Below are 15119 nucleotides of genomic sequence, written 5' to 3' on the forward strand. Positions count from 1 at the left end.
TGCTTTATTTCAAATAAATCCATTTCAAATGGAAATGCAAAATGCAAAATGGGTATTTTCCATTTTGCATTTTAAATGCTTTTCTAAAAACCATTTTGCATTTTGCATTTTAAATGCTTTTCTCAATGTATTTTCCATTTTAAATGCTTTTTTGCAACATTCTTCCTACTATCTCCACTAATCTTTTTTTCATAAGCCCCAAATATCAGTCGGTCCTCAACCTCGCTATGAGAGATAATTTAAATTTGTCAAGTCGCTCCCTGGTAGGAGCCCTGGCAATTGAGTGATATCATTACAAAAAATACTGAACATGGGGCCATGACGCTATAATATTAAATATAAGATAGCAGTTTCTATGTTTTTACGTTGGCAACATTAGTCCCGCGCAAATTTTTTGGGGTTTCATAATCTGTAGTTGTGGTGTTTTTGGATTTACCATCATTTATTTATTTGGAAAAGTTGACAGCAAATCTTTAATTATATAATGATACAATAATAATATTATTAATTATGCCAATTATGAACTTTCCACTGATGAATAGTTAATGGTGTTACAATGGTGTACAATGGCATAGAGATGTTCTCTTAAATTAATTTCTTGTTTAGTTAGAAAATATTAAAAATATTAAAATAAAGGAGGGTGGGGGGGAGGAGGGGGAAATATAGGAAAAGGATTAAGAGGCAAAGGACAGGAATATATAGGAATTGAACTTCTAGTTTGAGTTTTGTTGATTATTGAGTTTTTGTTTTATGTCGCGTAAAGTCGAGTTAAATATGTCAATATGGTAATAATTTAAGTTAAAAGAGTGTGTGGATCTGTAGATAAATGAGTTTTGTTTGGAATTCGTCTTACAATGAGGGAGATTAAAAGTAAGCGACTGTCTGCTGTTGCGATTGGGAACATGGAATAATAGGCGTTGAAGAAGATCAGGACTATCGATTAAAATGTGTGTAATTTTGAATAACATTACCGAATCTGCTATATTTCTTCGGAAAGTTAACGTCTGTATATTGAAGAACTTTGCAGAGTCTTCATTACTGATATGAGATCGAAAAGAGCGGAAATTAAGGTACCTTAAAAATCTATTTTGAACACTTTCAATTCTATTTTTATGTATTGCATAGCCTGGGTTCCACACTTGTGATGCGTATTCAAGGATACTACGAACGTATGAGAAATACAGTGTTTTGAAAGTAGCAATATCTTTGAATTGTTTACAGGAACGGATTATGAAACCCAGCATAGAAGATGCGTTAGTGACTACGTGGTCAATATGTTTATTGAAATTCAGTTTACTATCAAGTATAACCCCAAGGTCCTTAATTTCTGATTTGGTAGATAAAGGTTGATGATTAATTGAGTATTCGTGTATAAATATGTTTTTGTTTCTAGTAAAGCGTACGATGAAGCATTTGGATATATTTAATTCCAGACAATGGGCATTAACATACGCGTTTAAACGTTGTAAATCCTTTTGCAGCTTGTGACAGTCTTCGATTGATTTTATAGGTGAGAAGATTTTCATGTCATCTGCATATAGGATGGTCTGCGAGTGTAAAAAGCAGTGACCAATATCATTGATATAGATATTAAATAGTAACGGTCCTAACAGGCTGCCTTGAGGAACTCCCGATGTAACAGGAACAGAGTCGGATTTAAATCCAGCAACCACTACTATTTGACTACGGTTGGAGATATAAGAAGAGAGCCAACGATAAAGATTGCCGTGAATACCAATCTTTAAAAGCTTGTTCAACAAGGTTGAGTGATCGACCTTGTCAAACGCCTTACTATAGTCGGTATAGACAGTGTCCACTTGTATTCTGTTATCCAAATTATCCTGCAGGTACTCTGTGAAGGTTAAAAGATTTGTGGTTGTAGATTTACCACTAATGAAACCGTGTTGGGTCGTATTCAGGCTGGGCTTAAGAGCAGAATATAGTTGGTCATAGACAATTTTTTCAAAAATTTTGTTAAATATACAATGTAATACCATGTCATCATGTAATATGTTTGTTATACATTGATGTCCATTATTAAATAACAAAATTGTTGTTAAAAGAAAAAATTCTATAATTATTTTAATTGTTTGACCTGAGAAACCATTTTGCATTTTCAATGCATTTTGAAAATAGGTATTTTGCATTTTGCATTTGAAATGCTTTTCTAAAAACCATTTTGCATTTTGCATTTTCAAATGGAAAAGTTTTGACCCATTTCCATTTTGCATTTCAAATGGTTTTGGGTACCCATTTTGCACATCTCTGTTGGAATTAGATATGGAGTCAAATTAAAGCCGATATAATGTTTTTTTTTATAGTAACAATATGGTACACAGTGGTAAATGGTAGAAAAATTCGGGGACATGGGAGGTAGACGATCGATCAAGTGAAACAAAGTAATCCTTTTCGAGTGTTTACATTAATATTATTTCCATCATAAAAATGCACCCAGGTTTCAGGTACATTAGAATTCAAAACCTCAACACTTAATTCTAAACCATTAATAACCCCGAGCAACGCCGGGTACACTTCAGCTAGTTTATTATAAATTGTATTGATCTATTGACATGGTGATTGCGTCTAGTAAAATAATAATGGATTATACATTATAATGGATTTATACACACGAACACAACATTTATAAAAAAAATCACAAATACATGGACACTACACAAGACACCATAATAAACTATGCACACATTCAGCAAAGACTGACAGTGGTAAAAGAAACATAGGCCACGAGGATGTACACGCATACAATCTCCTTCCGAATAGCCAGACTTCAGTAAATAGAATGAATATATTTAAGTAAAAATTGTTTGCTCTTAAGATCAGCGAGCGAAATTAAAATATGCTTATGTAAGTTAGATAAGTAAACAATAATTTTTAGATTTTTATTTGTACTTTTAAGTTAAGAAAGAGAAATTTGTATATTTCTTTTAACTAAAATAAAATATAATGAATAATACTAGACTAAATAAGGGTAGCTGAAGTAAGTCAGAGATGTATTATTACAATGATACCATAAAATAGACGTTATAGAAACATGACTGTGCTACAGAATGTATTTTTAATTTCTATGATTCTCCCATCCCGAGATAATCAAGACATTGTATTTATCAATATGTGTACTTACTGGAATAAATATTGCATAATTACTTTATAAATGTGTTTCCTTATTGAAATAACAGTGTTTAGAAAAATGTCAACATAAGTTTAAAAAAACTAATATTGTTACGGGAAAAGATATGAAATCGGTAACACGAGTTACATGAATTATTGGAATCAAATAATTCATGTTCCCTCCAATGGTAATAATAAATGCATGCGATGTCACACAAATTAATTCATACGACCAATTCATTATATTATAACAACGCCGTATTCAATAAATTACCACTGAAGCGACGCATTGAGAGAATAATTACTTCAATTGTTAATTATTCACATATCTGATAGAAATTCTGTTCAGGTTGTATAATATTCTATATTCAGTTTATTGCAGGAAGACGCATCTAGTAACATTATTTCACTGAGAAAACCAAATTAAAGAATAATAAATGCAAAAATTAAAAACCAAAACAATATCTATCGTGTAAGTTTTGGTGTGTTGAACCGAGGAGAGAGAGCCTTGGATTGACTATTATTCTGATGAGGAAACTGAAAGGCTGTCCCAGACTTTGGCTGAAGGAGAATGAAGCATTAAAATACGGCTTTGAGAATCTAACAGAAGTTCATATTTGAACAAAAAGATGAGTGACACAAGTAAACAACTTTTTACGAGGATTCCACCTTACCCGATGATCAATAGCGTTAACCGCCACCGAGATGGACGTCAGGTCCCACGCAGAGCGGGCCTTGGTAGCCGCGTGGTTGGGCGGCTTCCTCCGCCCTAGCGAGCCGTACATGGGCAGTGCGGGCGGCGGGGCGGAGGCGTCCTTCCGCCGGCCGCGCGCGCCTCTCCGCAGCGAATTGAACCAGCCCGAGACGGAGGGGCGGCGCTCCGCCTCGCGCTCCTGCTGCGCCTTGATGAACATGCCGCCGCCGCAACGCGCGGACACGACCAGCGCGGAAATCTTGGCGGCCGGGCTGTGCAACAACTCCCGACACTTGGACACTTTGGGGTCCCACAGGGCACGTGTCCGGGACCACTACTGTTATTTTTAATTCAATAACCACACAAATTCACACCTTTACGTAAACACAGACAATCATGTTATTATAGGATAAGAACCACTAGCGTAATTAAATAAACACTTGAACTACTCCGTGTGGGATATACGGGTATATTCCCACAAGATCACAAACTAGGATAACTTTTTAAATTTTTTGATTGTAATAACTTCACCAGACACTTTGTTAATTTACTTTTATAGATTTACCAATTTAAACGGTAGGTATTTAGTGTAGTTACACTGAAAATGAGCAGAAGAATAATTTAATTCGCGATACGAAACAGCAAACAACAGAAGCAACTCTGCACGATTAATGTTCACAAAAAGTTTATTACATTGTTTGGATTAGGTGTATTTACTATCAACAAACTGCCAGAAACTACAATAACTACTACTCAACAGTCGAAGATAATAAACACGTAAGTGCTTTGAAGTTCGTAAAATACAAAGTATTCCGACAGAATTTACGTATCTTGATCGATATTTTCATTTAAAGATAGAATTCTACAAAAATTTCGAGGGATACAAAAATGTATGAGATTCGAAAAAACCAATAACTATTACATAAGCACGAAAACAGAGAAAAACGGCAACCACTTTGAACTCTGTTTTGACATTTCTACGTTTTCGCTTTTCTTAACGAATCGAGAAAAAATTCTCTTTGACATCGGACAAACAATGTGTTGCTGAAATATTTTACTCGAAAAACAAACGCCAAACAAAACCTACAAGATTCTATTCTCCAAAGACCGGAAAACATGTTCCCTAATGAAATCCACAACCAACGTCTGGGTAGGGTAATTACTTCAGCACGTTGAAAAAGTTTTATTGCCACAAAGTTTTAATAGAATCACGCGACTTTGAAAACTTCAAACACGTTCGACGAACATTGCACTCGTTTATTTTACCCTGTTCATTCTTACGAAATGAAATAAATTCGCAGTCGGCAATAAAGTCCCGTGTGTTTACCTGTCTATTTTAAACCAAGGTAATCGCTATCAGTCAATTTACACTCTCAATTTTACACGTAATTCCGCACGTCTTATTTTACTTTGCTACGGGGCTACAGGGCGACGGGCGACGGACCACCTCGCGCGGCGCCAAGCGAGCGACTGAATTCTGAATCACGAATCGCTGATACACTGTAGGCCGATAGCAAATACTGGAGATTGTAATTCAATCAACACCTGAGTATACAGTATACACCATTTACTTGAACAGACTCAGTGTAGAGCCGCGAACAAATTTTGATTGTAAAGCATGAATGTTTTCCAACTAACCGTTCTCTGAGTAATTTGAAGTGACGCAGCGTATAATGACGCTAAAATTAGGTAGATTGATTGTGTGGATGACACAGATGCTGTGAGGCGTGAATTAAATAATTAAAACAAAATTAACGCTTAACAAGTAGTGCAGTAAGATTTTATTTTTATTTTCTAATGCGCTATTTCTCAGGTTGTTACCAAACCTTTGTTGAGATGCAGACTAGTTGTAGAATAACTTGTGACCCTAAATAACTAACACGCCGTTTCCACGAAGGGGTGGGCAGAGAGGACAGACCGCCAAACAACTCGGTATTGGCATACACTCCTTGCCTCATTCACATATACTCTTCCGTTATTCTGACTCTTTACATAGCCCGAAGAAAGTATTTGGTTCACTTGATCGTGCCACGTCTTCTAGCATTCACATTCGGGTCATATATTCTCCTTACACCCCTTTATTTGATCATTCGCTCTACATGCCCAAACCACCTAAGCATCCCTTTCTTAATCTTGCTCATTAAGTTTACATCAGCCTTGCATTATTTGCGGATATCCCCACTCTCACATGATCATACGTGGTTTTACCACACACACGCCTCAGGGATCTCATGTAAATCTGTGATGGGATTTATAGCATTTTCAATTGCAGGTGGGTGGGAAGGCCATACATAAATTGATGAAATATTATATATATGCAGCAGAAAATCATAATTATGTTAATCGCAGTTTTCTAAAAACAACTGACAAGCAGCCGGAAATAATGATAATAATGCATTCAATGTTAAGAATATCTACTGTATTCTTTAATAACCAAGATTTAACGCGTGTTTCATTGTTACGTCACTTAAAGTCACATATACACAACATTGTACATACGGCGCGCGTGGGAGTTGAGAGATGAGTAATGTATTTTACAATAACGTCCCAGCGTTTTTTTGCTGTTTAAAACTTGACAATTCAGTGTTTCAAATTCTACGTCGTTATTTCCTTCCAACCGCGAATCCGTTATTAAAATAGACAAATCGTACAAACACGAGCTGGGCGCCATCGGATGGGACAAATTATTTTCATGTGAAAACACAGTTAAAACAACGCCGATAAATCTTCCACCGGGTTTGCTGATAATCAGATTTTTCAGAAAAATGGTCATGATTTATTATGATGTCGGTATAATCTAATAATTTCAATTTGGTGGGCGGGTTTGGGTACCGCCGCACCGGCAACCATTTATTGGATAACCAACACCCTCGCTACGTTTGGTGATTTAGCAGGGGTGCCCAAGTTCTTGCGTTCAGGATGCGCCTGCTAACCAGCTGCGTGGCGTACCGGATCGGGAGAGGCTGGTTTGGGGATACCCTTTGACTTCTCCTACTGGTCTCTCTTGGCCCATCGCCTTGCACCGCAGTGCAAGGGATAGATCATACGTCTTTCACTCCTGCACCCACTGATCCCTAGATTCCTACCCATCCCCTTTCCTTCCCAGAATTTTCTCTCCTTTCTTTACTTAAAAGAACCCTCCACACACCATCCCCAAGATAATTTTCCTCAGGGCATTCTCGAAAATCGATTACCATACCAACAGAATTTCTTGTTGACAGTCTCTTTTATTGTTTCGGAGAATTTGAACAATTCATCAAATTTCAACGTTCATTTTCGGGTTCTGTGAAAGACTTATTCAAGTTCTGTTTTTATATCATTGTAGGCTAGTTGGTTGACAAAACTGAAATAAAAACAGAACTTGAAAAAATCTTTCACAGAACTTGAAAATGAACGTTGAAATTTGATGAATTGTTCAGATTCTCCGAAACAACCCGTCCGTATTTCTTTATTCATAAAATTTTTAATGATTACAATTATTTTTTGTCTACAACTACTATACTAGGCTCATGCCCTTATTATGGTAGTCATAATGTTTTTGATTACAATGTTGATGTACAGAGATAAGAGAAAGAGAAAAAAAAGTTGAACAAAAAAAAATAAAAGAACACATATGAATAGAATGGAATAAAAGAACAGTTAATTTAATGACACGAGACATTCTTTGAAATAGTTCCTTCTCTTTACCATTAGCCAATTCTGAATATTTTTTTTATATAAAGATGATCAGTTTCCGGTTTCTAATATTTATATTGAGTGCATTGAATAATATTTTGGGACCAATATAAGAGAATTGTCGCTGGGCGAATGCTGTTTTTGTTGGAGGAATTGCGCATTTTAGGTGTGACGAGTAACGGGTGTGAATATTTTGTTGTTTTTTTCATGATATTTATAAGAGAATAGGATAATATTATGTATGTACCTACAAAAGCAGACACGTATTTTCTTTTGTTGAACACACGGAGAGAAACGAGTAGTGCTAATTTATTAAAAATTTCTTTAAATTATTGGTAATCTGGTTAAAATTTCACTTTTAATATTTTCCTAACATATAGGAAAACGTGTTCACGCACCTGCCTTGATAATACACAATGACGAAATGCGGAAATATTAGGATTTTTATGAACACACGTTCCGACATCGTGATAATACATTCGTATTTTAATAAAATTCTATTAGGAAACTTATCAATTCATTCGTTAAGGGTCTACTATCCCGTTTCTAACCGGATTACGAATAATTTGAAGAGATTCTTAATAAAATAGCAATCTTCAATATTAGTAATTTTTCTCCGTGCATTGACTGAGAGTAGCGAAGTACTATTTGCATTATGTCTGCCTGTAAATTTGATTGTGTGTTCCGGGTCCGGTAAATCCTCTCAAGATGGTAGCCGTGCTAGATTTGGCCTTTTTATTCTGTCAAGTCGGAGCAATCAACATTACGCGAAGGCTACAGTTCGAAGAAGTACCATTTAGTGTTTTTTTAAAATGGGTCGAAGGCCGACACGGTTATCACGCAACAAGCAATGGTATAAAACTTAAAAAAAAAAACAAAACTTTATAATTATTTTAAAAAATACATAGCTATTAGAGAATTCCCATAGAGGATACCGATATAACTATTAATCAGAAGTATGAATTTTCTTAAAACACATACTCCCAATTTTCCCTTAATCTGAAACCAATACGTCTGAAATGTGGGCGAAACTAAAAAATAACCTTAGAGTAACAATAACACCCACTCCGCGCATAACCACCTCTATCCAGGCCTAGACACTGAATAAGTTATATAAGCTAGAATGGCTTACGACAATTCTACAGGATGATCTTTTAATAAATAAGAGGCCAACATGATTAAATGGTGTCCTGGCCTGGGTTGAGTTGGTTTTTGTTGGCGCCGCACAGTCTCCATGTGTCCCAACTTATCGGTAACCTTCTTCAGATGGAAGAATACCTAGACTTGTGGATATAAATCAAAGTTATCCGCTTCGTCTTGCGGCATTGTTCACGATGCGAATCAGAAAACAAAACTTTCCAGGAAGCTGGGTAAACATCGTGCTTTTGTATGGATGTTTACGTCAATACTCGAAATAAGAAAAGGTTTCATTTTCACAGTCGGAAAATGGGACAATGAACATAATAAGAGCAGATATAATACAGGCATATTAGGCAAAGACATTATAATATATATAGACGCGCTGTGGAAGTCTCACAATGGCAAGCAAAAAGTACGTCAATTGTAGTGCTTTTAATTTCGTAGTTTTAGTAGTACAAACACGTAGAATGTCACGCGTCGCTTAAGATCGTGTGTCACCTATAATTAAATTGCTTTAAAAGTGCCAAATTGCTCTCGTGTCCACAATGAAAAAAAATCTCGGCAAACACTAAACACCAAGGGATGGTGACCGGATAACTCAGCAAAACACCTTTAAAAGTTGATATAAAGTTATGAAAAGTGATAAAATCTAAGTTAAATATGTTACAAAAATTAATAACTTTTTAACCTAATTTTTGTTTCATCACTTTTAATGACTTTATATCAATTTTTAAACGCGTGTTGAGTTATCATGGAACACGTGTTCATGCACCTGCGTTTTCCCTGTTAATATATAATGACGAAATACCTAGATATGATTTTTGTGAAAACGTGTTACTACGTCGCGTTAATACATTCCCTTTTGAAACCCATCAATTCATTCGGTAAGGACCTGCCGTCACGTTTTTAACAGAAATACGAAAAATTTGAAGAGCTTTCAATAAATTGGCAATATATCAATCAGTAAGTGTATTCCGTGTCGTTATTTTTTATTGTTATAAGTACTTATTAAATTTATTTATTTTTTTAACTTTGTAGGTATGTAGAAGCCCAACGGGCGTCTAAATGAATAAATAAATAAAAAAAAATAAAAAGAAACCCATACACTTAATTTTTACATGGATATTGAGAGCGAAGGTCAATTATATTCTTTATATGATAAGGTATGATGGATTAGCTCTGAAGCCTTGAAGAATATTTACATATTCGGAGAAAAATCTAACGGAGTTGAGAAAATCTACGTACTTATAACTATGGAAAAAGTCCAAACCTTCAAAAGAAATAAAAAATAATTTACGTATCATCCATGAATATAATAATATAACAGCAATAGTATAAGAAATAACCTCGACCTTCAATTTTTTAAAGCAAACAGCATGTTGACAGGATTAAAATCAGTGTTAAATGAAATGTCAAATTTTTTTTTTTACATACGGCAGAAACCTATCGAATTCAATAGACAAATAAACAGAAGATAGTAAAAAAAGATTAACAGCTTCTTTAATGAAACTCTCCGCACATTAGTCGAGTCTACTATCGATAATTCACGCGGATTAACCGAACTCTCGGGCTGTATTTATCTGGAACCCTGAATTAAAGTGCCCGTGGTGAGGCCAATAAAAATTTTCCAGCCAAAAAGACTTGTATTCATTTAACCGAGCATCTAATTTATATTGATTTGATGCGCATTTAATATTTTAGTACTCTATAAAAAATATTTTCAGGAATTCACAAAATATCGATTTTGCAAAAAAATTTTTTGACAATATCAGAAATCTTATTCTAAGAGCAAAATAAAGATATATGTATGTAATCAAAACCAAAATTACCTCCGAAATCATTAGATTTTTAAGAAGGTACTTAAATACCTACCTACTTTATTATAAGCCGTGCATATATTATATGTATATTTTCTTAAAATTTCAAATAAGGAATTATACAATTTGTTCAACGAAACGGAGAATATAAGATGCAAATGTGAATGGTAGCAGAAGCCGGGGACGCCCGAGGAAGACATGGCACGACCAAGTGAATCAGATACTTGAGACGGGCCACGTCGAGAGTCAGAATGATATAGGAGTATGTATGAGACGATGTATGAATGTGGATGAGGCAAGGAGTGTGTGCCAAGACCGGGTTGTTTGGCGGTCCGTCCTCTCTGCCTACCACTGCGCGGAAACGACGTGATGGTTAGTTAGTTAGTTAGAATTATACATTTTATGACTGTTAAAATAATCTTTACTGAAACATCAAAGTAAGCCATCTAGTCTAGTGAACGTAAGGCTTGCTTGAATAATAAAGCAAATTTTCTGTAACGGAAACGAAAAGCACAAACAAATTTACAGACAGACGAAACTCAAAGAGGTCTAGTTAAATTGGCTAGCAAAAAATCTAATTTTTATTCTAGATCAAGATTAGTGATCATTAAATAAATCAATCGCGTTCTGCTGCTCATTTATTACTGTTGGAATCTAAATATTATTTAGTCTCTTGTAAAAGCTTATTTAAAGAGTTAAGGGAAAAAAACAAACCCGAATGGGCTTATGTCTCAAGTGGGTTGGACTAGAAAGGTATATTCATGGAAAAATTTCCTCCAAAGCTGGGTAGGATTTAGTCAGATTCAGATAAGAGCATGAATACGGCCGTGCACTGTTTCTTACATCGGTTAATTCAATTGGACAAAACCCGAGGGACACTTGATCCGTTATTTATCACCGGGTGTGTTGGCCCCGCGCCAGCCAGTCGCAGTCGAGGCCCATTTTGTAGGGATTTCCTAACGCTGCGGAAAACTGAAAACACGGCCGAATAAATACCGTGCTTATATATTTTCACAGAGCATTTTTTCACGGGGGGCGTAAGCTAAACGGTGAATCAGTTAGCGCTGCGCGACACGGGAAGTATGTTTCGGTCGCGGCGTTTACGAGACAGGTGTGGTAAGCAATTAAAGCGAGGAGTTATTTTTATTCAATTTGTTGTCTTGATTTACGCTCTGTAGTGACAGTGTTATTATGAAGCTACATTCCTCAAATACACGTCTCGACTCAATCTTTTCAACAAAACATGCTTGAAATACATAGACAATAATTTATGCGGGAGTAATCATTGATCATAGTGGAAATGTATTATATTTTTGTATAGCTTTCTTGAGGTGATTTTACACAAAAACGGCGCTATACAAATCATCCAAATTTTATTATTATTATTATATGTTTGAAGAAGATTCAAATATCAGATAGGTGAGGACAGCCAGGAAGTGTTTGGTAAGTCTATCATGCAGACTGATAGAACCTAAGCGCAAGCCAAATACTAAGTTTGGTGATCGCGCTTTCGGAGTATCTGGGCCGAAGGCTTGGAATAAACTCCCTCCGGAACTAAGATCCATAACAAGTCCAACAGAATTCAGGTCTAAACTAAAAACTTACCGTTTTAAGCTGTCGTACCCTTAAATTAAATATACCATTCCTGAGAGAAAGTCCAGTTATATTCAATTTTTCAATTAAGTCCTAAATCCTGTATCTAAATTTCGCCAATAAACAATCAGATAATTTTAATTAAGTGTTAATCTCAGGTGACCTACCAGGTAAGTATTGTACTGTATATTTTCTCCATAAATAGTTAAGTAATAACATAGATCACTGTAGAAATGTATTATAAGTTTGTACAGCGCCCTTGAGGTGATTTTGCACAAAAAACGGCGCTATACAAGTCATCCAATTATTATCATTATTATTATTATTGGTATAGAAATCAACCCGATAGTCTGGTCTAGATACCCTTGAAATGAAACCTAGTAAACAAGACATTAGTGAACGTATTTTCTGCTTCCGAAATCAAATCTAAATATACCAAAACCTATTTTCGGATTCCATTTCTAAAGAAAAAAGTAGATCACACGCACATAACATAAAATTTAGTCAAATGAAGGTAGATATCGATTCCAAAAACTACAAATAAATACGGACAACGAACATTCACTTAGCTTGTATCTAATATATTTAAGTTGCCAATGCATATAAAAAGCAAATCAAATGCACCACAGATCTCAAAAAAATGGTTAATAGATCAAGTTTTTTTTAAATATTAACATTGTTTCTAAATACATAAGTATCCGGTTCCATGATAACTCGTCAAAATGACACAATTCAACACACCCATAAAGAGTGTTATAAAGTTATGAAAAGTGATTATAAACTTATGAAAAAAAAATTGTTTCATCACTTTTAATGACTTTATAACACTTTTTATAGGTGTTTTGAATTGTCAATTTGATGAGTTATCCGGTCACCTAAGTATTCATCGATTGTATGCATGTAGTTGTATAAATATGCCTATGCGTGTGTTTAATTATAGTGTGTATATGCCACGAGTATGTTGACAGTGTTATATCTATCTGTCTACGTATTTTATGCCTTTTTATTGGTACTGTTAATGAAACGTGTTTGACACCAGCTTTGTTTTTCTTCAGGTTAATTCATCCTTTAGCCTGTTGGAACTGACAAAAAAAAACTTTTAAGAGCATAAGTCAAACTTTTTCAACAACACATTCGTTAAGTTTTCAAAAAAAAACACATAACTAACAGTGTCATAGACCTAGGGCTTCTTACATAACCGCCGACCGCCCAAGCGCGCGCGCTATTCCAATAATTCCAACTAGGTCACAAATTAAGTGCCATTTACGATTCACGGTAGGGTCCGCCAAGAGGGCACTGCGGGTAAGTAAAGCACGGAAGATGGCTATAGACTGGCGAATTGCACTTTCCCGGGTAGCAGGAATTCGGACGCCCTTTGCCGAAACTGTGTCAATAGATTTACTGGGCTAAGGGTATCCGAGGGCACCTGCTATATATAAATCAGGGAATCTCTGAAATACCGGGGAGCGCCGGTACACAATCAGAGCTGATGCAATATGAAATATTGCCCAAGAGGGAAACTTGATCAAGTTAGAAGTTGCTCAAAGCTTTGTAAACAACAGAAAAACTTATTCACAACATTGAATTGGCTCCAAACGCATCGTGAAAAATAAATACTGTGCATTTTTGCTTTGAAAAAGTGGCAAGTATTTTCGAGAGAGACGGGAAGGCTGAAAAGTGTGTCGATAAAAGATGAATTCATATATTCGCTAGAGGTTAACAGAGGAAGCGAGACTTGCAGTCCACAATGAAGTTTTATTACCAAACCCGAATTATGGTAATGATGCAAGAACTGATATAAAACCGGAGTAGGCACAGAATACTGTAAAAATGAGATGCTTGAGGTGTTGTAAAACCATATACGACTTATTACGATGTGGAAATTCAAAAATAATATCAAGCGTGATAGATAAATGAAGAAGATTAAGAAAGGGAAGAAGGATTCAGGACGGTCCAGGAGGGTGGTTGGCAGTGTCGGAACAACAGTAGAGTACGAATGAAACAAGTGTGTACAAATATAGATGTTTGTTGCTTTACATCATATGCGTCTACCCTAATGGAGAAACAGCGTGTTTAATAGTTGTATTTAATTTTCTCCGTTCACCTACACGTGCTGCAAGTCTACAGCTCAAATTATGTCCGTTTAGCGAACGGTGAAGACTAGTTTTAAACACGTTGTTTGTGGAAAGCAAGGTTAAACCCGGAGGTAGAGGGGTTTGCATAACTTTACCCTGCCCCGCGACACGTGTGATGCAGTACCGGCAATGCAGTGGCGCGTCATGCTGAAAACGGGATGGAAACTGAAAGCCACAGATGCAGCTAATGGGTGCATACAATTCTATTAGCAGACTGAGAGGTACTCTAGCGGAAGAATCTCTCTTAGAGTTTTAGCATGTGAAAATGTGGTGTTTCTCTCTCAGATAGTTTACAATTACGTTAAAATGCAGATTTAACATGGTGTTACGTTTTAGTATTATAATATAAATACTAGGATGAAGGATCATTAAATAATCACTGGTGGGAAGCCACTCTAATGAATAAACTCGAGAGTAAAATCAACATAAAACCGGGGTTTTAATCCATTAAGTTCTATAACAGACTGTCGCTCAACACTATTTTTTCAAAATCTTTTTTCCTGTTGAGCAGCAAACAGATACCAATCAAATCAAATTCAGTGCAAATTTGGAGAAAGAAATTATACCAGAGTTCACTGTTAGAGAGATTTTACTGCGTTATGAAAACAGATCTATGGCTTTATGGTTAAGATTTATATACAACCGGTTTCGTCAGCTTCAATAATAGCAGAACATTTACAAATAACGTTTTATTTCACGCATACAAAAGATACTGCATTCAAAAGAAAAACACAACAATTCAACAACAGTACACGGAGAAAAACGATCCTGTTAAAAAAGTGACAGCAAGCCAACTTCCTGATAAAATATTAGTCATTCAAAATATATCGAGTATATGCTGCGCTGACCTCATAAAACATTCGCTTCTGACTTATACGTTGTTAGGAACTCTTTCAATGTAATCGTCAGAGGACTGCAGTCCCACTTTTAACAGGAAAA

At 35.7% G+C, this 15119-nt stretch overlaps 1 protein-coding gene across 7 annotated transcripts in view; it reads right to left on the minus strand.

The window, feature by feature from the left end:
* Positions 1 to 15119, minus strand: part of step (cytohesin steppke) — a 248168-nt gene that overhangs the window by 141841 nt on the left and 91208 nt on the right. For 3 of the 7 annotated variants that reach the window (XM_089638049.1, XM_089638053.1, XM_089638052.1), the window contains exon 2: positions 3801 to 4418. The exons of 1 other annotated variant lie outside the window; for it this stretch is intronic. In XM_089638049.1, the coding sequence (XP_089494175.1) occupies positions 3801 to 4040 (240 nt within the window). In that variant the 5' untranslated portion in view covers positions 4041 to 4418. Of the gene's footprint in view, positions 1 to 3800; positions 4683 to 4907; positions 6229 to 15119 lie in introns of those variants that run through there. 3 more of the 7 variants (XM_089638051.1, XM_089638048.1, XM_089638047.1) reach the window with 3 other exon arrangements.

The sequence above is a fragment of the Hesperophylax consimilis genome, chromosome 12 (assembly GCF_061612785.1).
Source record: "Hesperophylax consimilis isolate HC1 chromosome 12, BYU_Hcon_1.0, whole genome shotgun sequence".
Lineage (NCBI taxonomy): Eukaryota > Metazoa > Arthropoda > Insecta > Trichoptera > Limnephilidae > Hesperophylax > Hesperophylax consimilis.